Below are 25127 nucleotides of genomic sequence, written 5' to 3' on the forward strand. Positions count from 1 at the left end.
TGGACTTTACACCAGGAAATACTGCAGGACAGAGTGGGAAAATTACCCTCAGCGTATAGACTTGAGAAACTAACAATAATGCCTAGTGAAATTATGGACGGACGCACATGTTGCAACCTGGCAGATGTCCAACACTGGAACATCCCAAGTTAAGGCCTCAGTTGCAGCCTTGACCCTGGTGCAATGAGCCCGAAAGCCCTCTGGAGTCTGCTTGTTAGCGAAAGCACAACACAGCTTGAGAGCAATCCAACTTGACATGGTCTGTTTTAAGACTGCTCTCTTTTTTTTCGGATCACCAAACCCAACAAAATGTTGACCATCCAGACGGGGCTTCCTCATCCTATCACTACAGAAACAATGGGCCTATTTGGATTTCAACTGGTGCAACCTCTCCTCCTTCTTAGAGGGATGTGGCAGAGAGACAAAATGCAAGACAGTGACAGACTACCTCATATGGAGGGTGACACCTACTTTGGGAGCCAGGAAGCCTGAGTACGAAGCACCAATTTATTAGCCAGGTGCATGGTGTATGGCGACTGCACAGATACCTGCAACTCACTGACGCAATACGCAGAGGTGCTTGAAACAATATAGGTGGTTTTAAATGTCAGCAACTTCAGATTACAACTGTGCCTTGGCTAAAAAGGTGTAAACATCAAAAAAGTAAGAACCAAATTAAGGTCCACTGCGGCATAACGAAAGGTGCAAGGCGGAAACATATAAGTCCTTAAAAAAAACACATCACAAAGGGTGTGTTGAACAAAGATGGCTGATCAGGCAAATGAAGAAAAGCAGACAGAGCCAAGAGGTTATAATTAGCAGTGCACACAGCAAGACCTTGCCTGAAGAGGGTCAATATGTATGTTTGTAGCAACATGCCACAAACTCAGTCCAATGGCCCAAAGAGACGGACTTAGTGGGAGGGTGGCGAACTCCCAATACCACATCCACAATTTCTACCCGCAAATCAAACCCACTCAGATGGTGCCATTCAATCTCCATTGTACGCCGGAAGCATAGACTGTGAAGGTTTGGATGTAGGACCCTGTCCTGCTGCTGGGACAACAGGTCCTGTGGAAGAGGGAACGAAGAGGAGGGCAGATGCTCAGGCTCAGCAGCTTTGATTTCCAGACCCTCTGTGCTCAATTTGGGGCTATAAAGATGAGCTATGCTCTGCCAATCTTGACATTCAGGACCGGCAGGACCAGGGACAGTAGAGGGAATGCACAAAGGCTGCCCGAGTCTCACCAAAACTGCAATGTGTCCCTGATGGACCCTCACAGCGTAAACTCAGAGGCGTAGAAGGGTAGTAATTGCACATTCCCTGAGGTAGCACATAGATCTCCCACATGCACAACCCATGCCGTAAAAATGCCGTTCACCATCGCTGAATGCAGGCACCACTCATGATCTGCTAGACGTTGCCTTCTTATCTCCTCCGCCCTGACACTGAGGGAACCTTCCAGGTGACTGACTGTCAAGGAAATTTTGTGAAGGACCAGCCACCACAACAGACGAAGGCCCTCCAGACAGAGCTAGTTGCAGCACTACATACGGCCATATTGTCTGTCGGGATCTGGACAGATGTAACTTTGATGGAGGGAGGAAAGCAGAAAGGCCTTGAGGGGGAGGTGAATGGCGTGCAGCTCAAAAAGACTGATGTGTTGCCGCTGCTCCATCAGAGACCAGAGGCCTCTGATTTCCACAGAGTCCTGGTGGCCCATGTGGCCAATGAGTCTGTCATGACTTCAAGCTCTTGGAGGGGTATAAAAAGGTCTGCCACAAATAAAATTGGCATCACTAATGGTTCACAAATCCAAATATAGGCCTTCATGTGTATAATGAGAGGGAACAGCTGATTTGCGTCGTCCTGACATCCAGACAGTTTAAAACGGCCCCAGTGACTGAGGTCCTTCCACGGGGGAGTGCTTTAGTGTCAGATATGAAGACCAGGTAATGAATGATCATTCACTGAATCCAAGGCGGTGAGGGCTTGACACATGTGCGCACAAGTCGTTGTTCTTGGATAATATTGTTCTCAATGCAAACATCAACTCTCCGTGGCCCACCGCTCACAGGCCACAATCCTCAATGAAACAATACCAGTAGGAAAGGAGCGTATCCCCTTCTTTCAATGTTATCAACCAATTATTGAATTTCTCAAAGGAAGTCCAGTCCACACGCCATTTTTCAGTTCCAAAGAATTTTTGTTACAAATTTATTAAAGAAAGAACATCATATAATGTCATTCATTCAATTTCATCAGACAATTTCATCAAATCTTTTCAGCCTACGCGTTTTGTCTTAACCTGGACTTCATCAGGGTAGAAAAAATAGAAAATATATACACTAATCAATTCCATACAATGTGATTCATTATTATGTTATACATTATACTGATACAAAAGCGCTACTCACAAATATCAATTCAAACCCACAATACTACATAAACTTGTAGATGCCTGCCTATCTCCATTCTAACAAACATACTCCCAAGACGGGATTTCAATTAGTCTAATTGTCATTAATAATACACTTCATTAGTAAATCTTTAAAATTATCAAAAGACTCTCTTCATATTCATTGACATTGTTAACCTCATTTTTACATTCTTGCACATTCGACATGATGATGACATTCAAATACCCAGGTTATTTACCTAAGAAAAACCTCCATTGCCTCATCGTTTCTCTCCTAAATACCAAGGACATCCCTGTTCTCTTACTTTGCATTATTAGAAGCCCTTATTAACTATTCTTCACTGCTCATTAAGGAAGAGTCAGAAATTCACCAAAAATGTTCTAAATTTACCCTGAGGCCTACTGTGTATTTTTTTTAAATTTAAAGCCTATTTATGCACCTTCCTATTACCCTAAAATAATCTTTGAAAAAAGTACCTTGTTCAATTCTTTTTGGACCTTTATTCATATCACAAGTCAAACGTGCATCTTTTTTAAGTGCTCCCATGAATAACCTCTGTGAAAGTTCAAACAACATCTGCAATTACAACTTTGATTGTAAAATATATCCCTTTAACTATTGCTAGTTTTTTAGAAAAACAACATACCTTTATTTCATGTAACCAATATCTTATACATTCTTCACGATTAATCCGTAATTGACCTCCTGATTTTCACACTATCTCATTCACGAATACTGTGTTCTGTATAAAAATATATTTACACCCATTGTTATACTCTAGTGCCGATCAACTGACAAAAAGCATAGATAATGCTTACTTCCCAATCAGGGTTCTACCCTACAATTAACGCTGTCTGTATTTAAACTCCCCCTCCAACTGTTACCTATTTTAGTTTATATTTATAGATACACCGTACCTTGTTTCACATCAACAGTTTTTGCTCACTCCTCACGATCTTCCTTATTCTATATTCTGTAGTCCTCTCTTTCACAATCTGCTGACAATAAGCATAATTAATGCATTATTGTCCTAATCCCCGGCTTTTCTTCCAGCTGCGAGGGGGGTTGACCGATGGCGCGTCCCCCTCCTTTTCAGCTCCATCCTCCACTGCACCGGCATTCGTTGTACTCCCCGGCTTCAGCGGGGCCCGGAGTTTGGATCTCAGGCCCCTCTCCCCATTCCCAGGGGGGCGCGGGTTCGGCAGGGGCCAGGGTGGGCTCCTGGCACCCCGCAGGGGTATTCTTTATGGGGAGCGCGATTACTTTTCTTCTTGTGGGGGCAGCCCGCAGGACCTGACACACCCCGGGGGCATATCCAAGACCGGTGGCGGAGCCCCACATACTTTGTTGTTGGTCGGCCAGAGGTCAAAGGTCGCCTACCTTCTGGGGGGGCATTTCTCAGCCCCCAGGGGATCGATCTTCACGATTCTGGCCTTCTTCTGGGCCTCTCTTCTTCCTGCGCAGAGGCCCACGCTTCTGCGCACTGGTTCTGGACTCTTCTCCTGGTGCTGTTCAGGATCCTGGGCCAGTCAGGGGGTTCCTCCTTCCAACTGCCCATTGCGCCAGGCTCCAGCACCCTCTGCCTCAGCAGACCACACCCCTGAGAGAGCTCCTCTTCCTGTGCAAGTTCTTAAAGAATTGGGGAGTGGGCTGGCAGGAACTCTCTGTTTGCCCTATCACACAGCGACACCTCACTTCTCTGCCCCTGCTCACTCCTTCCTGCCCAGGCCTCTTGGTTTGTTCAAAATGGCGTAGTCCAGGGGTCAATAGTCGCGCTCGCCATGAAGCTGGACAAGTGGGGTGCCAGGAGCCCACCCTGGCCCAGACGAGAAGGCGGAAGTCAGAGTGGCGCTGTCACGCCCCCCCGTGAAGGCTATCCTGGGGCCCAGGACACCCATCTCTGGGCCCTTAAAGAGAAGGGAGCGCAAGTCGGGGATCGCCGTCACGCCCCTGTGAAGATTCGCTGGGGCCCGGGATCCCAACTCCAGGCCCCATTGCGGATGGCGAGGCCGGGGGAGTGAGGAGGCACTCCCCGAGGTCCAGCTGGACCGGCAGGACCCTCCCAGTCTGCCTGCAGGTAGACCAGACGTGAGGTGCCGGCTCCCGCGGCAGCACTTGAAGGTGCTGGCCAGACGGGGAGCCGGTGAGGGCAGTTGGGGGTGAGCTCCCTGAGCTGCCCTCTAATGTCTGCTTGCTGAAGGAGTGAGTGCCCGGGTGGGACCGGGACCCTAAGAAAAAGTGAAGAGTGGCCGGGGGTGGGCTCCCTGAGTCGCGGAACTCACCGGGTGACAGCAGGGGTCCGGGTGGGACCGGACCCCCAACGAACGGCGGATGCGGCGCCAGGCCGCTGGAAAAGGCAGTGCAGCTCTTCCCGTTACAACAAACAAATGATGGACGGAATGCTGACAATGCAGACATTCTCCCCCAGTCAAGAGATCTGGGTTAAATCCATCGTTCTTTTGCCCACTACGCCACCCCAGTTTAGACATGGCCATATGCAAATCAGTCTTGACCCTGTGCCTCATGGGAACAGTCCAGCCCGAACTGCCAAGCCATGTCTTCCCTGGACCGGAATCAAGCATCCTAGGACCGGTTTCTGGCTATCAGCCGTCATCAGCCAGGATAGCTTGACTCCAGTGGCGTAGTGAGCACGGGTCCCACGTATGGGAATACCCATTCCACTTACGGCGAAAAGCATTACAACAAACAAATGATGGACGGAATGCTGACAATGCAGACATTCTCCCCCAGTCAAGAGATCTGGGTTAAATCCATCGTTCTTTTGCCCACTACGCCACCCCAGTTTAGACATGGCCATATGCAAATCAGTCTTGACCCTGTGCCTCATGGGAACAGTCCAGCCCGAACTGACAAGCCATGTCTTCCCTGGACCGGAATCAAGCATCCTAGGACCGGTTTCTGGCTACCAGCCGTCATCAGCCAGGATAGCTTGACTCCAGTGGCGTAGTGAGCACGGGTCCCACGTCTGGGAATACCCATCCCACTTAGGGCGAAAAGCGTTACAACAAACAAATGATGGATGGAATGCTGACAATGCAGACATTCTCCCCCAGTCAAGAGATCTGGGTTAAATCCATCGTTCTTTTGCCCACTACGCCACCCCAGTTTAGACATGGCCATATGCAAATCAGTCTTGACCCTGTGCCTCATGGGAACAGTCCAGCCCGAACTGCCAAGCCATGTCTTCCCTGGACTGGAATCAAGCATCCTAGGACCGGTTTCTGGCTTTCAGACGTCATCAGCCAGGATAGCTTGACTCCAGTGGCGTAGTGAGCACGGGTCCCACGTCTGGGAATACCCATCCCACTTAGGGCGAAAAGCGTTACAACAAACAAATGATGGACAGAATGCTGACAATGCAGACATTCTCCCCCAGTCAAGAGATCTGGGTTAAATCCATCGTTCTTTTGCCCACTACGCCACCCCAGTTTAGACATGGCCATATGCAAATCAGTCTTGACCCTGTGCCTCATGGGAACAGTCCAGCCCGAACTGCCAAGCCATGTCTTCCCTGGACCGGAATCAAGCATCCTAGGACCGGTTTCTGGCTATCAGCCGTCATCAGCCAGGATAGCTTGACTCCAGTGGCGTAGTGAGCACGGGTCCCACGACTGGGAATACCCATCCCACTTAGGGCGAAAAGCGTTACAACAAACAAATGATGGACGGAATGCTGACAATGCAGACATTCTCCCCCAGTCAAGAGATCTGGGTTAAATCCATCGTTCTGTTGCCCACTACGCCACCCCAATTTAGACATGGCCATATGCAAATCAGTCTTGACCCTGTGCCTCATGGGAACAGTCCAGCCCGAACTGCCAAGCCATGTCTTCCCTGGACCGGAATCAAGCATCCTAGGACCGGTTTCTGGCTATCAGCCGTCATCAGCCAGGATAGCTTGACTCCAGTGGCGTAGTGAGCACGGGTCCCACGTCTGGGAATACCCATCCCACTTAGGGCGAAAAGCGTTACAACAGATGGAGAGCCGCTGTTATAATATGCACGCTCTGGTCACAGAGCGCCCCATAATGCTTTGCAGGCCCGGACCAGCCTGCAAGGAAAACCAGAGTTTTCTCCATTCCTGATGGCCCCAGGAGGACGGGGTCACCACAAGGTGTGTTCAAAGGTGCCAGGGGAGCTGCAGGAGCTACGCAGTCTCCCCCAGCATGAAGGGAACGTCCCTACCTAAGTCTCATGGGGACACAAAAGAATAACCCCTCAAGGGCTCAGCCAGGCATAATAAGCATCCCATGGCTGGAACTTTTGCTCTACAGCCCGGGGTATCTTAGGGACTGTCTCAAAGAGTGAAGGACTGAGTTAGGGATGTCTGGAGAAGGGCATCCCCTGGAGGTTAAGAGGTGTAATTGTACCACAAATGCATTTAACCAAGTCATTTCTTGTTAGAGGGACTTAAAGGCACATGTGTAACGTGAAGTACCTGTGTAAGGTGATGTCATAAGCAAAGTGGGGTTATGCTGCCAGAAATTCCTGCTACGGAGTCTGGCTATGTATGCGTAATCCTGTGATTCATCTGTGATGCCTTTAGGGGCTGTAATTGCAATGCATTATAATGATCAACAAATGTGATGAGTACTGTCATTCTAAAGTGATGCTTAAACATGTATTCTTGCTGCTGCGCTTAGGGAAAGAACAACCCAAACTGTTAGCCCCTCAGATGTAGAGTTGTATACTTCTTGGTCAGTAGGAGATGCTTAGTCAGGGTTGTGTGTCACCAGGGCAGGTGTGCCTAGTTTAAATGCGTGTTGAGGTAATGGGATGGGTCGCCACTGGGATGGTGCCAGTGCGCAGGGCCCTCGCTCCAGGTTATGTTCAACTAACTGCATTAGGTGGCAAGATGATGTGCATACATGGGAGTGGAGGTACTAGACCACCCCCCAAGGGAGGGGTGGAGATGTTATGCAATGTCCCAAAGTAATTCCAACAGTTTATGTATATTTGTAAATTGGTGCATAGTATTGAAGTAGTGTGTGTGTTTAATAAATGTACTCTTACTTTTATAAAGCAAAGTACAGACTGGACAATCAATTATTGAGTGCTATTTCTGCGCACCTGTAATGGCGATTACTATCCCACACCACCTCCCATGAGTAAGCCTCAGACTGCTCTGCAACGCTACCCTCTGAGAGTTAGGCGCTACAATTGGGTGTTTGGTTCCCAGTGAAGGACAAATGTAGTCATGTTATTTGTGCAGGCCTCACAGATACTTCCTCGTTTTCCAACAATAACATAATGAATCACATTGTATGGAATTAATTGGTGTATATATTTTCTTTTTTTCAGCCCTGATAAAGTCCGGGTTAGGACGAAACGCATAGGCTGAAAAGATTTGATGAAATTGTCTGAAAAGATTTGATGAAATTGAATGAATGACATTATATGATGTTCTTTCTTTAATGAATTTGGAACAAAAATTGTTTGGAACTGAAAAAATGGCCTGTGGACTGGACTTTCTTTGAGAAATTCAATAGCAGGTAATGAATGATGCTGCACCGCCAGAGGTCCGTGTACTGACAGTAAACAGTCGTTCACAGTATGATGAAACAAAGTGAAAGAGGTTCCTCGCACACCCCCTACTCTGTGGACATGTGACGGATTAGAAGAAGCAGCAATGAGGCCTCACGCCTCATCTTCCCGGGGTTTATCCTGTCAAGGGCTCCGGTGACTCACTCCCTTCCTCCCCAGACACTGACAGCCGAGGCGAGATGAACGGAAAAGCCCGTGTCTGGGCAGCGGCTCATGCTGTCTCCGCTGACAGCTGGATAAGCTCTCCCTTTGACCGCCTACATCAGTGATGCCTGGCGCATCCCCTCTTCCAGCCCGCACCCTCTGATCCTCGAGCGGTCTCTTCCGGGGTAATCCTTTCCTTGAGCCTTCTCGAGTTTTGACTCCTCGAAGCCCTCTTGTTTTTCAATACCACAACAGCACCCTAAGCTCTCTCTCTCCCCTCCTCACTTCTCGTCCATCTTCCCTCCTTTAGTTGTGCACTCTCTTTGATCCTTTCTTCCTCCATACCTTTATGCAGTGACGTAGCAAGTGACGTTGCCCTAGTGCAAGCACTGAACATGCTCGTCTGCTTTTAAGGAAAATAAAATGCAACACTTCTCAGGGTTCACTGGCCCCTCAGGCCCCTGCACCGCTGCACCTGCGATATCTAAGCCCTTGCTTGCATGCTCCCTCTCTCCCCTTACTTACTCCCTCCCTGCCCCCAACCTTCCCCTTGTTCCTTTCTTTTCCCACCTTTATGCTCATTTTCCATTCTACGCACCACTTCCTTCATTCTTAGCATGGAGATCAATTCACAGAGATCCCTGGGAGTGTGGCAGTGACATCACGAATGCGGAAGTGACATCACGAACTCTTTGCCCACCTGATGACATCACGGGTCTAAATAACCTTGTGCCTCATTCGTGTCAGTGGGTCGGCAGAGAACAGCACCTTGGGAATGTGGTGCTCCTGTCGCGGTCTTCACATTTGAAGCATGTGGTACCCGGAGGTACCCTTACCTTAGAGCAACCCGGGAAGCAGCTGCCACTCCTGGCTAACTGTAAGTGACACCGGAAGAGGATGTGGCGTGACGGCCAGAGTTGCCGACTTTGGAACAGGGAAACCTGGTGTGAGTCTCGGCGTTTGTTCAACAACCTGTGATTCTGGGCAAATCACTTAATCTTCCTGCGTAAATGAATGCGTTCTTGTGTACTGTAACTGGTGCTCATGTAACGCGCTCCAATGCCTTCGGGTCAAGTTTGCGCTATATGAAACTGCAACAAAACAAAATAACGTTTCCGCGTCTGTCTCCCCCCCCCCCTTTTCCCTCTTTCTTCCTTCCTGAATAATCTTATCCTCCTTTGTCTACTTTCCCCATAATTCCTTACATTCCTCATGCCTTCATTTAGCCATCCCTCCACCCGCTCTATTTTTTATCTTCCTCTTTTTCATATGCATCTTGCACATTTCCTGCGGCTTTGCTGTTTCTTTTTCCCTCCCTTCTTCGTGCCATTCCTTTTTAGTTGTTTTCGTCTTTCAAACTTATTCCCACCAATTTTTCTATCTTCCTTCTTGCCGTCGACTTTCCCTTACTCCTGTTCTCACCTCGTTTCTTCCACTCGTGTCTTTCTTTACGTCCTGCCCTTTGCTGCCCACCTGAAGAGCGCCGAAGGGTACCAGCGTCGCGCGCCATCAGACTTGTTTACCAAGTATGGACTCTGATGAAAAGCAGAGCGCTGAGCCTGGGACGGGTCCAGCGTCCAGGGAAGGGCCAGCGGGAAATGGAAAGTAAAAAACACAAACAGTCCTGCCAGGGCTGTAGAAAAGAACCGAGAGAGAAGAAACGAATCTCCATAACGCATCAACTGCCCGGCATTGGCAGCTGTCCTCCGCTGTGAGCGGGGCAGGCCGTTGGTCGAGGATCACACTGTGCTGTGCGGCTGCCCCAGAACTCGGAACCAGGCCAGCGGGCTGATGTTTATCCACTCGGCGCCCTTACACAACTCTGAGGTCACGAAGAGGGCAGGCCTGGCACCAAGGACCAGGAGAAACCCCCGGAGATACAGGGGGCTGACAACCTCCTTCGTGGGGTTCCCTAGACAGTTCCTGTGCTTGGGCTGCGAAGGGGCAATTTAAAACTCCCCAAAAGGCTTCATAAAGCATTCAAAAGAGGGCGACTGTAGCGATTGTTTGGTGTAGCAGGTGCGTGGGGGAGGGTGTGAGGGCCCCCCAGCACCGCAATTATGGGGCAGTAAAGCAGGGCCCTGCTGCGCAGAGGCGACACCCCATCAGGGGACCCCCAGTTCTTGAAGGTGACCCATGCAGCCCAAGGCTAATGATTATCCGCGATATTTGGGAGACTCAGGGGCCCCTCATCACATTCTGCAAGGGGTCCATCATTTTGAGTTACCCACTGCGCCATTGTCATGGCCGTCTTTTACTAACTAACCGGGTGATGGGTGGCTGTGGGGCTGCGATTTTAAAAGGGCTTATGGAACCCTTCCTACCGGAAGCACACACGGAGAAACGACCACAAGGGAGGTAGGGGACGGGTGGGGCACGCAGGCCACATGTGCTTCTTTGACATCAGTGCAATGGCAGCGACGCCATTCCGATACTGGCCGCATGGTGGCGCCCTTCCTACACCTTAGGAATGGCGCATCATTCATCTCATTACTTGGCCCAGCAGAGGGTATGCTTGTAACAGGGATGGGAAACTTGCAAGGTGTCAATTGTTCGCCCCTCTAAGGGTTGTCTTACTTGTAACATGTCCCCACTGTCGTTCCGAATGGGAAACACCTGTTTTTTTCGTTCAATTAGAACAGGTATCTTCACAGCTACTTCGCCACCAACAGCTCTGCTCCTATTTTAGAGTAATACATTGTCTTGTATCCTGAGATCCTATGTAAGGTCACCTAACCTTAGATTTCATTTGCCAACGGGATGCATTCTGGATGTTGTAGTCTTGATTTGCTTCCATTGAATGAGCTGGGTTAAAACTCCACATAACAATCATCTTTCACATCAAGCCCCAGGGCTGGGAACATGATGTCCAGGGGTGAGCTCGGTGACCCTGCCACAGAGAGCAGCAGAGCTCTTTAAAGCAGAAGCATCTCAAAGATAAGGACGTGTGTGTGGGGTGTGTGTGGGCCCAGCTGAGAACGGATTGGAGATACCAGGCGGCTTATTTACAAGCCTACTGCAGCGCCATTGCGTCACTTTTTTTTGACACACCGGTGGCGCCGAGTGAAGACCCATGTCTAGGAGGCCACGCAAACCCACTTTGCATGGCTTTTCATGGCCTCGTAGATATGGAGTAAGGCAGAGGAGCGCAAGTCGCTGTGTTGCCTTACTCTGCGGCAAAGAGGAGTTCCATGCGCATTGCACTGGCTGTTCCCACGCAACACTCATGGATTTTGACGCATTCCCAAATTTACAAGGACTGGTAAACCTGGGAACGTGTCAAAAGCCTACACCTCCAACGGGGAGAAACTCCTTTATTTCTCCTCGTTTTTTCCTCCATGTGTGCTGCATTCTGCAGCACACATTGAAAGAGGAAAACGCCTCCATTGATTGCTTTTGTGCAGGAAAGTGTTCCTTCCTGCACAAAAACAATCAGTCCTACAATGCGGACACCCTTGAACCATGGTGCAAGGGGGTCTGCGTTGACGCAAGGCAGCCAAAATGGCACCAGCTCACTGGAAGAGGACATGAATGTGCCATGTGACATAAATAGGATGCAATCTGTCCTTTCCTTTTGCTGCAGGGCAGCCCAGCAAAGTGACTTACTGTGCTGCCCTGCATCAAAAACTTGTATATGAGACCCCAGATCTTTTACAAGATGTTCATCTGCCCAGAAACAAATGTAGTGTGCAATTTGATCTGCGCTTCATTTGTAATATAATAAGTGTGGGTACCCCATCTTTTGCTCAGAAGCTTTCACCAGCGCTGCAGAAGGTTGTGGTGATGACTACAGAGGCTTTGTAGATTTGATTCCACCTCATGCATCTTTAATCCACCACCAGACACTTCCCTCCCCACAAACTCACTCTTGTATGTTCTTTTTTGTTCCTGCTTTCTGCCTTTTTCACTGTTTTTCTGCCCTTTTCGTCCTCCTTCTTTCCCCCTTTTGTGTTTTTGTCTCTCTTATTCTGGTTCAAAGTATACTCAGTGAAAATAAGTGCCGGTGCCGATGAATAAGTGCTGGTGGGCCCCACCTGCAACCAAATTAAGCACTAAGCCCTTCAAACCCTGTGTTGTGGATCCACCAGTAACACCGCTTTCCCTACATTCCCAAGATGCTTCTATGCTCAGTCCATAGTGATAATCCATTTTTTTTTTTCCAAACCTAGGGGCATATTATCAAGGGCAGGCGATAAAATTATCGCTGCTTTAGCATCCGTTTTCGGGCGAAAAGCGGCGATAATTTTATCGCACTATCAGCAAGGACATGCTAGCGCGTGAATCCATGCCTCTGCATCCGTTTTCCTAATGCCCAGCGTCGCAACGCTAATGATATGGAAAGTGGGCGTACCTTACTAATATAACTTGGGAAATATCGTTAACACAACTATCTCCTATCATCAATCTTGCCGCAAACCCGCGTGGCGATGTAAAAAGTAGCGCAAACCACTCTTATCGCTGGTTTCTTAACGCCTGCTTACAATCTGGCTTAGCCATTATATCCTATGGGAGGTGGATTGTCTGGATAAGTCCACCCTGCCCTATCAACAAGGATTCGTCTATCGCTGTGCTTTTATCGCTGGATTTCCAGCGATGATCGCACATTTTGCCCCTATCGCTGGATTGTTATCGCATTGGAGATACGCGTTGATGATAACATGCTATTTCGGCGATATAATCCAGCGACAGCTGGCGATAATTATGCTCGCGCTAAGCGCGCTGAGCGATAATTATCGCTGGCTGTTGCTGATATGCCCCTTAGTATTTCAAGAAGCAATACAATACATTTTATACAAAGGTGTAGTTTACGCTAATGACAAACATAGTATAAATTCAAAAATAGCACAAAGGATGTAAACCAGGAGAAGAAAGCAAAAACGAAACATATTGTGGCGAAGGAGACAAATCGAAACTGATTCAAAAGTACGCCATTACAAAGTTTTTCTCCTCAACTTTGCGCTGTATTTGTTTAAACAGCACAACAATTCACAAAGCTTGTGAAGATATAATAAACAGAAATAGAGAGAAAACATCTACTAAATAGCTTGAGGGGAGAAAAACTATACACGTACAACTGTCTCGCGCATGAACCTTTTCTTACAAAACATTATTTGTATGAAACATTTTCTGCAGGCGAAGTTGGGTGAACATTTAAACAATTTTTTGGGCCTTTGCAGAAAGAGATAAATACACGTTATCTGTAGCCCCTGAGCAAGAGAGCACATAAATCTGCGATATAGGCCTTCTTTACTTTGAGCATTGAACCCAGCTACTCTGCATGAACCATTGTAAGTCACACTATGTTTCCCACTAAGATAACCTTACTTTTTTAACATCAGTGTTTTAAATTCAGTGCAATCAATTTAGAAGAGATTTTCGCCTCCAGAGGTAATATTCAGAGAGAGGTGTAAATTAAACCAATATGATCTTTTTTCCTGCACCAGAGGAAACAAAACATAGTCTTTAGAGAAAGCAGCCTAGCTTTGGAGCAGTCCACAGGCATGGACGTACCCTCATCAATGTGAGAGAAGGCGATGGCTTGAGGTGGGTTGAAAGTCCACCATGGCATCATGAACTGTACCAGCCTTTCTCCATTTAATGCATCTGTCTGACCCATTATCTTTCTGGCCCAGCAAACTCCAGCTGTGAGCCTACAAGCCCGCGGGGAGGCACGCCACATATTCCCTGTTTGCCCACTCTGCCATTTATAGCCTCTACAAGACTGAGGGTAAATCCAAAATGTACCCTCAGACTCTGAGGACAATTCCCTTTCAATAGCAGCATTGCCGAGGCATTTTCAGAGGAAAGCAGTGACTGTAACCAAAAATGTGCCCCCTTCAGATGAGTGAAGGGCATTTAGCTTCTCCTATTCTAGAGGACTATTTATCCTACTGCTGCCCAAGCCTGCACCATGAGAGAAGCTGGGTATTTACCTATGTCAAGCAACCTTCAGGACACTGTGGTAGACAGTATTCTGGATACAACATTTTGGTAGGGTGATTTCATTAATCAATATTTGTGACAAACAGCTCCTTCTTCAGATGGCTGCCCGCTGTGTGGGCTCAGACCTGCCTGTTTCACTGCTTTACTCCCCACAGATATCGGTGTGGCGTGTTGCTAACCTCATACATCAAGGTCCCGCGGAGTTGCTCCCCGTCGCCCTGCACAAACAGCTGGCAGAGGACCCTTGGGTGGGCCGTGGACTAAGATACTTTGCCCACACATGGGCCATTTAGAGAAGTTTCTGACCATTTGAAAATGCCAATTTGTATCCTAGCTTTGACATGAGACTGCATTGGCAACACACCCCTTGAGGAGGTATAATGGAATTATAGTCACTAGTGCCTTGGCGGGCCTGCGTTGTTGGTTGAATTTGGGGTGTTTACAATCAAAGTCAGCAGCACTTGCCCTGATCCTGAGACTGAGCTGGGAACCCACACAGGCCCCGTTGGGACAATCGTCTCGCCCTTAGCCTCGCTAGAGCCCCACGCTATGGCAAATGCTCCCCTGGGGGCCGAGTCTGTTCTCACACCTCGATTTTGGAACACCCCGACTCTGAGGCTTAAAACCACCACTTATCACACAATATTTACAAAACATCTTAAGACGGTCCTATATCCCCGAACAATGGCTCTTTGCCCGATGCTGTGTTTTCCGTAATTAGCGCCAAAGGGCCTGAGGGTGAATGAAAGTTTAACATTTTTATTATGGCACATTACGATGTAGAGCTCAAACTGTTCCTCACAAGCGGATGTGCCTCCGGGTTTTTTTAAATTTTTGTGCCACCCGAATGAACAGATTGGTATGAGTCGTGGCAAACGTGACATGATTGCATATGGCTTATAAAATGGGACATAGTTATACATTTTTTTTAGAGAATTACAATATTTTAGGGCGCAGGCGTAAAATGTTCACAGACTCAGCTTGTGGTATTGACGTTTTCCTCTTCTCTGCGTCTATAAACCGGAGTGGTTTGCACTGTGAATGTCTGCGAGCTCCCCAATAACCTTCCTAGTGTGGCTGACCAGCAGTGGTATGTGCTGTTTTCATTCCAAGGCCATGAGTCATGTATGGAAAGTGATCTACAGGGCTCTCATTCCCTGCCATTAACACATTCTTGGTTTAGAGCTGGAACAACATTATTCAATATTATATACGTGTGACTAGACACCGAGCCTGGCTTTGGGGTCAAAGGCGCATGTCACCGAGCCCTGTGATGTCCGGCTCCGCATTTCAACACGTCAGGCTGACTAGTATAGTTTCCTACCCAGGAGACTGCTCCCTGGCAGGTGCTCTACATTTTAGGAACAACTTGCTCAGTCGATTCTGCTGCAGATGAGGTTCAGCTATTGTTCTGTCCTTTCTAGGAGGGGCGACCTCCACCCCCATGCGCGTGCCATGCCACTTCTAATGACTGATGCCAGCTGATGGATAGCCAGGTGGTGCACAGCATTTTGCCTTCAACCTAAGTTGAAGAGGCGGGGTGGTGGTCCAATCAGATAAACTTGGCTAGCCTGACATGCCTTGGCCATAGAGCGTGTCACGGGTGTGTATGTGTAACATGATGTCATACGCCAGAGAGGACGTTCACCAGTATGTGTGTCCCTGCAAAGAGGACTGACATGTCGCTCTCGCTGGAGGCACTCCTTTACGGAGTCCTTACTTCTAATTTGCCTGGGTATCATACCCATCTTCCCTCCCTGTGCAAGGTAAAGAATGAAATGCCATAACACTCCCTTCAGGGCATGTTTAATGCCCTTATGTGATCCACCCAGAGAAAAGTATTTTTCAATAGTATCACCCCTCAACTCTGAGAGACACAGTTTGAAGGCACTAGAGTTCCTTTTCATGACTTCATAGGTGGCTGTCCCTTGATTTATAGCCTCCAACTGGGTTTATCAGGAAAAGGAAAAAGTACGAGGTCCAAGAATCCTACAGCTGGATATCCTATCGCCTTTATTCGATTATTATCTTTTTCTGAGGAGTTTAAACTCGAGGCCCTGGACCAACTCAGCCTCAAAAATTGTAAAGTCTTTTAGGTTTTGAGTAATGACTCCTCTTATTCTGTTAGCCAATGCTTCTTTCATTCAATATGCCCTGAAAGAGACGATTGTCCAATAATAATTTCAAATGAAGTCTTTATTAGTTTAATAAAATATGGTTCTTGTAATAATACAGTAACCAGACAGCCGACACGTGTTTCGCCCTGTGGTCAGAACGACCTGGGCTATCTCAAGGCTTTCGTAATTTCAATTGGAAATCTTGGGTATTACATCATTAAGTTCTTCATGGCATTTAAAAAGCAAATATATATCATTTTTATATCAGGAGAAAGAATCCCGGGTTAAATCCCTCGTGAAAACGATTTCAGATGCGCTCCAACTGGGTTACCTGGATCACAATGGGTGGCAGGGGTGGAGTACAGTTAGGCTAATTCCTCTCAACCTTTGTTGTTACACACTCACAAGCGCTGGTGTTGTTGCCTTAATACTGCACATAAACACGAATACCTGAATGTGCCAAGGCATAAACCAGGGTTCGTCTAAAAATGTCTTTAGGTAGGTAAAGCCCTCTCGATTCTGACTCCCTAATTTTACGGCTGAAACCACAATTGTATGGGGGAGATTACTATGACCCCTTCATTTTCAACAACATGTTTCTGTTTATTTGTGGCCCAACTGGGTTTGGCCCTTCATCAGGATCTCACTGTTCTGGGCACCTCACAAACTTAGCAACAAAGAAGTGCATTGTGTGTCTGTGTGGAAACGGAAAGGTCAGAATTGGGCTGATTGGCTCGGGCGACAGAGAGCCATCTCTTCACTCTAACCATATGTAGAGGACTTGTGCAGACCAGTCACACCCTCCCATAACACAGACCCGCTACTCACATGTAGGCCTTATAGTTGTTGCCGATCTTCTGAATACGGATGTCATACTTGGAGTCGATGAATGGCTCCGTAGTGGCGTAAGTCTTTGCCATGGCAACCACGCTGGTGATGTCCTGGAAGTCGTACTGGTTTTCCACTTTCACCTGAAAAATGTAAATGGTGAACATGAAGGCGTGAGATAGGAAGGGAAGACAAGGTTTGATGCACACAGACAAGACAGCTCATTTGGGAAGACAGGAGTCGTGCAGATTTTGACAAGTCCATAAGACCTTTCGTAAATGTTCCAACAGTTCTTCCTCTGGAACACAAGACTACTTGATGGATTCAATGGGCCTTTCAGAAGTTGTAACTTGTCAGGAAAGACTCCCATTTTTCCAATATATTACTTACCTTTGGTATGCCATGCCTGTCATGTTTAGAGCAGTTTCTGTAGAACTGACATTCTCATCAGTGGCTTCCACAGTCCCAAAACACAAGGGAGAAAGGTAGGTTTAGAAACAATGGGATGAAATTGCCCACAAATATTACAAGAAAAAATTCTGCTGTACCTTCAGCTTCAAACAGTTTTGGCAGATAAATCTCTTAGGCAACTCTTCCAACTCCAACGACGAAATAATCTGCCTGATTTAATAAGAGCAAGGGAGCATTGATGTGGGCAGGGAGACTGCAATCACCAGTCTGACACATTGTGCCCAGTTTTCTAGGCTATATCTCAATGTATTGATCAATGGAGGCCACATCTCAATGGATTGACCAATGGAGGCCACATCGCAATGGATTGACTAATGGAGGTCACATCTCAATATATTGACTAATTGAGGCCATATCTCAAAATATTGGTTAGAGGAGGCCACATCTCAATGGATTGACCAGGTCCATAAGGGCAAATATATGTGGGAAATGCAGGAGCTAGAACGCTGAAACTTGAAAAGATGGCTGAAAACGACCACAAGACCTCTCTATTCTGGTGCTCTTCCTTTGATTGCGGTACAAAAGGGGGTGGTGATGGACGGAGCATCAGAACCAATCAAACACTCACACCCAGTCAACAGATCTGGGTTTGATCCATCACCGTTTTTTTGTACCTCTTTGTTCGCCACAAGTTGGCAGGGTATGCTCAGACGTGAGTCCCTTGCTCACTTTTCCACTGGATTCAAGCAAGCCTGGCTGAAGACGGCTGAAATGCCAGAAACCGGTCCTAGGAAGCTTGTTTCCTGTCCAGGGAAGGCATGGCTTGGCAGTTCGGGCTGGATTGTTCCCATGAGGCACAGGGTCAGACTGATTTGCATATGGCCATGTCTGAACTGGGGTGGCAGAGTGGGCTAAAGAACGGTGATGGATCAAACCCAGATCTGTTGACTGGGTGTGAGTGTTTGATTGGTTCTGATGCTCCGTCCATCACCACCCCCTTTTGTACCGCTTCCTTTTATTGCAGCATCTACAGACATTACATAATCTGCAGCCTAACCCTACATTTCTCACTCTCTGATGTGTGTGACCGTTTCAGGTTTTTCCAAGGATTTTGGCATTCCATGCTGTCAGTTATTTGAATTAGGAATTCTGATTGGCAGGACAGAATTCTTTATCAAGACAGATTACAAAGTTTGATCAGTCGTAGAATGTGAACTGGCTGCTTCATGTTTTCCTTTTCAATTCAAATTATATTTCCCTGGGACAAAGTGCCCCCTGCTTTACATTATAAGGATACTGCGAGTCACCAAGAGTTCAGTGACCAAATAGAGGAATGAGGCCACGGGCAGAGTTCCTTCATATGGTTATGGTGTTCCAAGGTGACTTGCAATTTCCATTTAACATACGGTACAGGGTATGTTATTCTTTATGATACATGGTCACACCAATACCCTTCCTAAATGCTTGGTGTCTTGCTTTTCCATATGAAAGCGATAGTATGATTGCAGCCAAGTTTATAGCTATATCTGTGCATTCCCCAGCCTCCAGTGTGGACTGGAGTCAAGCTAAGAGGCACACAAAGAGTTTTAGAGCAGAGAAATGGCCCCTTTCTAGAAGTGGAATTGCTAAGCTATTAATGACAAATCCACCTTTACCACAGGAGAGGGGTTGTCACTATGAATCCAGTGATAGGAAACATGATGAGGCTGCTCCACTGCAGTCCACCATTGCAGCTTGAAGTCATTTCAACCATTCCCCCATGCTAACCTATGGGAAGAGCAAACCTTATAGGTAGTGAAAACTCACATGTGCACCTGCCCTGCCTTTCACCTACATCCTGCTTCACCCCATCAGACTTATCCCAGCAGTGCTCTAGTGGTAGTGAAAGGTACACTCAGGATGGTCAGTGACTTAGGAAGGCCAACTGAGCAGAAGTCCAATTGCGCGCACACAGGCCTGGAATGGCAGGCTAGACGAATGTTTAAAACACCATAAGTGCATGTGCACACAATGGCAGGCTTGAGACATATGTTTAAAAACATCAGGTAAGCACCACTTCCTAACGTGTGTAAGAAGGGCACATGCACTTTCCCACTGTACTTACAGTGGGAAAGTGCCCAGAGCCCTAAGGCCACAGACAGAGATTCAGCAACACCCAGGAGGAAAAAGCAAAATGTTTCGGGAAACATGACCTGAAGAGTATCAGGTCTAACACAGAGTAAATAGAAACCTGAGATAAGTGGATGGACAGATGAGTGTGTGAAATAATGGCAGTGTAAAAGGAAATCAGAGCAGGTGGACGGATGGATCAGAGGGTAAAAGGATAGCAGAGTAAATGGAAATCTGAGAGCATCGGTGACTGGGTGAAAGGATGGCAGAGTAAACTGAAACCTGAGAGGATGGCTAGATAGGTGGGTGAAAGGGTGGCAAAGTAAATGGAAATCAGAAAGGAGGGATGGATGGATTGATTGGTGGGTGAAAGGATAGCAGAGCAAATGGAAATCCGAGAGGTTGGATGGATGGATGGATTGATGGATAGATGGGGTAAAGTATGCCAGAGTAAATTGAAATCTGAGAAGACTGCTGACTGGGTGGGTGAAGGTATGGCAGAGTAAATGGAAATCTAGGAGGATGGGTGGATGGATGGCACAGTACATGGAAATCTGAGAGGATGAATGGATGAACCAAAGGATTAATTGATGATTGTAAGACTATTGATGAATGGGTGAGTCAAATGATGAATGTATGTGTGGGTGAATGCATGGATGGATGCATGCATGGATGATGGATGAATGAGCTGATGGATGGATGAAATGGCCGATGGATGGAGTGGTATAAGATTGAACGATGGATGAAGGAATGAATGGAAATGGTGGATGTCAATGGGTAGATAGAAGGCTGAAAGGATGAATGGATAGATGTTTGGATCCAAGAGAAAAGGGAGCTGTTCTAGGAAGGTTCAAGCTCACTTGCTTCGCTTGCTTGGTGTCATCAGAACTTTGTTTTTTTCTGGCAACTCCCTTTGGTGAGAATGTGGCAGCTGCAGCCGCATATATTCCAGTAGTGCCACTAGCTGCAAGACCCTGGCTGCCAAATTAGAGGGTGTCCAGACAACGTGGTGTAGCATACGAAGAAAAGGGCAAGCAGGGTGTCTCATTTGAATGTTCCTCATGCTCACAACAAAGGTCTATTCCAATATCTTTGGATACCCCAGAGGTGCAAGGTGGGACCTCCCCTGCAACATACATTCCGGTTGTTCTTGTGTGTAAGCTAAGCTACAACCAGGCCAGATGTTTGGAGCCTGCCATTATTCACCTGGGATACAAATTCTAGGAATTTGATTACAACTGTCACCCACCTCGAGCACTGAGTATCACTCAACAGAGTCCCTTGAAGGCAGATAATGCCACAGAGAAGCACAGTGAGAGAGCGTCTTCCTTTAACGTTGGGTTAAGTCTAGCCACCATCAGGGTCTTATCAAACTTCAGAGCTGGCCTCCACTCATCACCAACATATTGCAATACATTCTATAGCCTCCAGGGATGCAATCCATAGTTACTTTATTCTAACAAGGGTCCTGTGGTGTCTTCTGGGGTCCAGCTGGGTCCAAACAGCCTAGAGCAGGCTGACGGGCACAAACATTCCAGGCATTGAACATTCTGACTTGGCTTAAAACTATAATATACAGTTTTAGAGTGAGGTAGAGAATGTTATAGATAGGGAGAAGAATACAGAGAGAAAGGGGAGATGTACACATAGGGGTGAGGTAGAGAGAGAGGAAGGCAGAACGATAGGTGAGTTAGAGGGAGATGCAGAGAGAGATAGAGGTAGACAGGTAGAGAGGTGAGACTGTGGGAGAAGTACATGAATGTACAATGCAGACAAAGAGTGGTATGATCTCTAGAGAGGCAAAGTGAGTGATAGCAGATGGGTGAAACAAAGAGACAGCGAGGCAGAGAGAAAGGTAAAGTTTACAGTGGTACAGGTTAGGAAGATGAAGCATAGAGAGAAAAGAGGTGAAGATGAGAGGGGTGACTTAGTTAGAGAAAGAGATGTGAGATTATATACAGGGGAAAAGAGATAGGTTGAGGTATGGAAAGGGAGACAAGCTAGAGATAGAAGGGTGGGGTGCAGACTTGTACAAAGAAAGAGAGGTAGAGCGGGAAGTGAGCTAAAGTGAGTGAGCTGAAATAAAGATGGAGGATGAGAGAGTGATGTAAGAGACTAAGAGAGGGAGAAGTTAATTGTAAAACAGGCCCTGGCAAAGGCAACAGCTTGCACCTATGCGAGAGATTTTGGCTTTGCCAATATGTTTTAGCATGAAAACTAGTGTGGTTGCTGTTCAGTATGGCTTAATGTTAGAGGCGTAGAGGAGAGTGGTATGGAGTGGAGGAGAGTACAGTCGAGTCATGTGACATGGCATACAGTGGAGTGGCATGGTGTGGCGTAGTGTGGAGGGGCATAGGATGCCATAGACTGGAATGGAGTACAGTGTCATAGAGTAGAGTGGAGTGGTGGAGAGTGGAGCTCCATAAAATGGAGAAGAGCTGAGTGGTGTAGAGTGGAATAGAGTGTCGTAGGTTGGGGTGGCGTAGAGAGTAGTGGAGTAGTGTACAGTGGAGCAGTGCCATAGAGTGAAGTAGCGTAGAGTGGAGTGCCGCAGTGTGGAGTACAGTGGCGTAGAGCATTCTAGGGTGGAGAAGCATAGAGTAGAGTGTCACAGAGTGGAGTGGCATAGAGTGGTGCAAAGTGAAGTGGCATAGAGTGTAGTAGAGTGGTGTAGAATGGAGTGGAGTGTCATAGAGTCGAGTGGCACAGAGTGGAATGGAGTGTCACAGAGTGGAGTGTCACAGAGTGGAGCATCACAGAGTGGTATAGAGTGGGGCACATTGGAGTGGCATAGCGTGTGGCAGAGTGGAGTGGCATAGAGTGATGCAGAGTGTCATAGAATGGAGTGTCCTAGAGTGGAGTGTCCTACAGTGGAGTAGAGTGTCATAGAGTGGATTGTCACAGAGTGGAGTGGCGTGGCGTGGACTGGAGTAAAGTGGCATGGAGTGGAGTAGAGTTTTGTAGAGTGGAGTGGAGTGGAGTATAATGTCTCAGAGTGGAGTAGAGTAGAGTGGTGTAGAGTGGAGTGGCATAGAGTGGAGTGTCATAGAGTGGAGTGTTGTGGTGTGGAGTGGAGTAAAGTGACGTGAGTAGAGTGTCTTAGAGTGTCATAGTGGAGCAGCATAGAGTGGAGTAGGGTACAGTAGCATAGGGTGTCGTAGAGTGGAGTGGCATAGAATAGACAGGAATGTTGTAGAGTGGCATAGACTGGAGTAGAATAGAGTGTCCTAGAGTTGAGTAGAATGTCAGAGTGGAGTGTCGTAAAGTGGTATAAAGTGTCGAGAGTGTATTGTCATAGACTAGAGTGGAGTATCAGAAAGTGGAGTGGTGAAGAGTGTTATAGAGTGGTGTGGCATAGAGTGGAGTAGGGTGGTGTAGAGTGGAGCGGCATAGAGTGGAGTGCCATAGAGTTTAGTGTTGTGGTGTAGAGAGGCTTAAAATGGTGTAGAGTGGAGTAGAGTGTTGTAGAGTGGAATATCAGAGTGAAGTAGCGTAGAGTACTGCTGGGTGGCATAGAGAGGAGTGATGTGGAATAGAGTGGAGTGTCGTCAAGTGAAGTCTAGTGTTGTAGACTGGAGTAGAGCAGAGTGGAGCGGCATACAGTGGAGTGGTGTAGAGTGAAGTGAGTGTTGTAGTGTGGAGAATTGTAGAGTGGAGTGACGTAGAGTTGAGTAGAGTGAAGTATTGTGGTGTGACATAGAGTGCTGTGGAGTGGTGTAGAGTAGAGTGGAGTATTGTGGAGTGTCATAAAGTATTGTAGAGTGGAGAAGAGTGTCGTAGAATGGAGTGGCATAGAGTAGAGTAGCGTAGAGTGGAGTGGAGTGGAGTGTCAGAGTGGAGTGACTTGGAGTGACATAGTGGCATAGATTGGAGGACAGTGTCGTAGAGTTGAGTGGAGTTTTGTAGAGTGGAGTGCTGTAGAATGGAGTGGACATAGAGTGGAGTAGAGTGGAGTGTTGTCATAAAGTCGCGTAGAGTGAAGTGGTGTTTTGTGGAGTGCATAGAGTGGAGTGGTGCAGAGTAGAGTGACAGAGTGGAGTGGCATAGACCTGACTGGAGTGTCGTGAAATGGAAGGTCGTAGAGTGGAGTAGCACTGTGTTGAGTGTCAATGAATGGACTGGCACAGACTGGCGTAGAGTGGAGTAGAGTGCCGTAGAGTGGAGTGCCGTAGAGTGGAGTGGTATGCCGTAGAGTGGAGTGTCGTAGAGTGGAGTGGAGTGCCGTAGGGTAGAGTGGAGTGCCGTGGGGTAGAGTGGAGTGGAGTGGGGTAGAGTGGAGTGGAGTGGGGTAGAGTGGAGTGGGGTAGAATGAAATGGCATAGTGGAGTGTCTAAGTATGACAGGGCATGGAGTGGCATAGAGTGGAATGAAGCAGAGTTGGGAAGAGTGTCATAGTGTGGAGTAGAGTAAAGTGGAGTGACATAAAGTGGAGTATGCATAGTGTAGTAGTGTACTGCCATTAAAGACAACACATGTTCAATTGAAATTAGCATTACATTTGCACAGACTGGTAAACCTAGAGCACACAAACAAAGTTAGATGGACAAAGAGTAGTTAGATGCGTAGAGGGGTGAGGTAGAGAGAGAGCGGCGTGGAGTTTACATATGATCTTTCTGCCCACCCAATCTACCACCCATGTAGAAAGTCCAAATAGACAGCAGGTATTTTTGCAAGGTGGAAAATAAAGGGATTGGGGTGACCCGCCCTGGCATCTGGCCATGCCCAAAACATGGAAGAGGCATACAATTCTTTCGCACCTCCTGGGTGGATCAGATAGATGACTTACCCCCATTACTCCCCCAAAGGGGGTATAGAGCTGACTAGACAGCATAGCAGAAAATAAATGGGGTTTGGCTGGCTACACTGGCATTGGGCAATGCCCCCACCCCAAATGGGGCATACAGTCTTTCTGCCCCCTCACATGTGGCAGATAGCAGGTTCCAAAAGTCTGCCACCCGAGGAGGGATAGGAAGGCCACTAGATACCAAGCAGTTCTTTCTTCAGGGAGAGTAGATCTTAGCCAAGGGCCAGTGCTCTTCCACTTCACCCAGGGCAATAGAGGGCAGGTTGGGGATGAAAGGCAACTATACACCAGGGATGTCTGCATGGCAGAAAATAAAAGGAGTGGGGGCAGCTCACCCTGGCATCGGGCCATAACCTACCCCAGATGAGGCATGCATACTTTTGTCCTCTCCTCCCGCAGGGAGCAGTTAGGGGGTTAGACCCTTATCTGGACCACAGAGGTTAGAAAGCCTACTAGGTACGAGGGATTTCTTTTTGTTTTGGAGAGGCCCCTTAGGCAAGGGCCAGTGCCCCTCCCAACCCACTCAGGGCAATAAAGTCTTTCTTCCTCCTCTTGGGACACATTAGGGAGTTTACCACAAATCTGGCCTCAAGGATAAGAAAGCCCTCTAGCAACCATGGATATATATTTTCTTTTTTAGGAAACTAATATTGGGTGAGAGTGGGCCGCTCAGTCCTCAAGGTTACCCTCCATCCCTAAACCCCCTAAAGTCTTTCTGTGAGCCTGGACCCTACAGCATCCCCATCCCAACGACAAGCAAGAGGAAATCTGGATTGTTTTGGGCG

General features: G+C 47.5%; 1 protein-coding gene across 1 annotated transcript in view; it reads right to left on the minus strand.

Moving 5' to 3' along the window:
* SYN3 (synapsin III) overlaps positions 1 to 25127 on the minus strand; it is a 1380627-nt gene that overhangs the window by 199284 nt on the left and 1156216 nt on the right. Inside the window, exon 8 of the mRNA XM_085651961.1 lies at positions 17019 to 17161. Within this exon, the coding sequence (XP_085508087.1) occupies positions 17019 to 17161 (143 nt within the window). The remainder of the gene's footprint in view (positions 1 to 17018; positions 17162 to 25127) is intronic.

The sequence above is a fragment of the Triturus cristatus genome, chromosome 4_1, assembly GCF_964204655.1.
Source record: "Triturus cristatus chromosome 4_1, aTriCri1.1, whole genome shotgun sequence".
NCBI classification, from domain to species: Eukaryota; Metazoa; Chordata; class Amphibia; order Caudata; family Salamandridae; genus Triturus; species Triturus cristatus.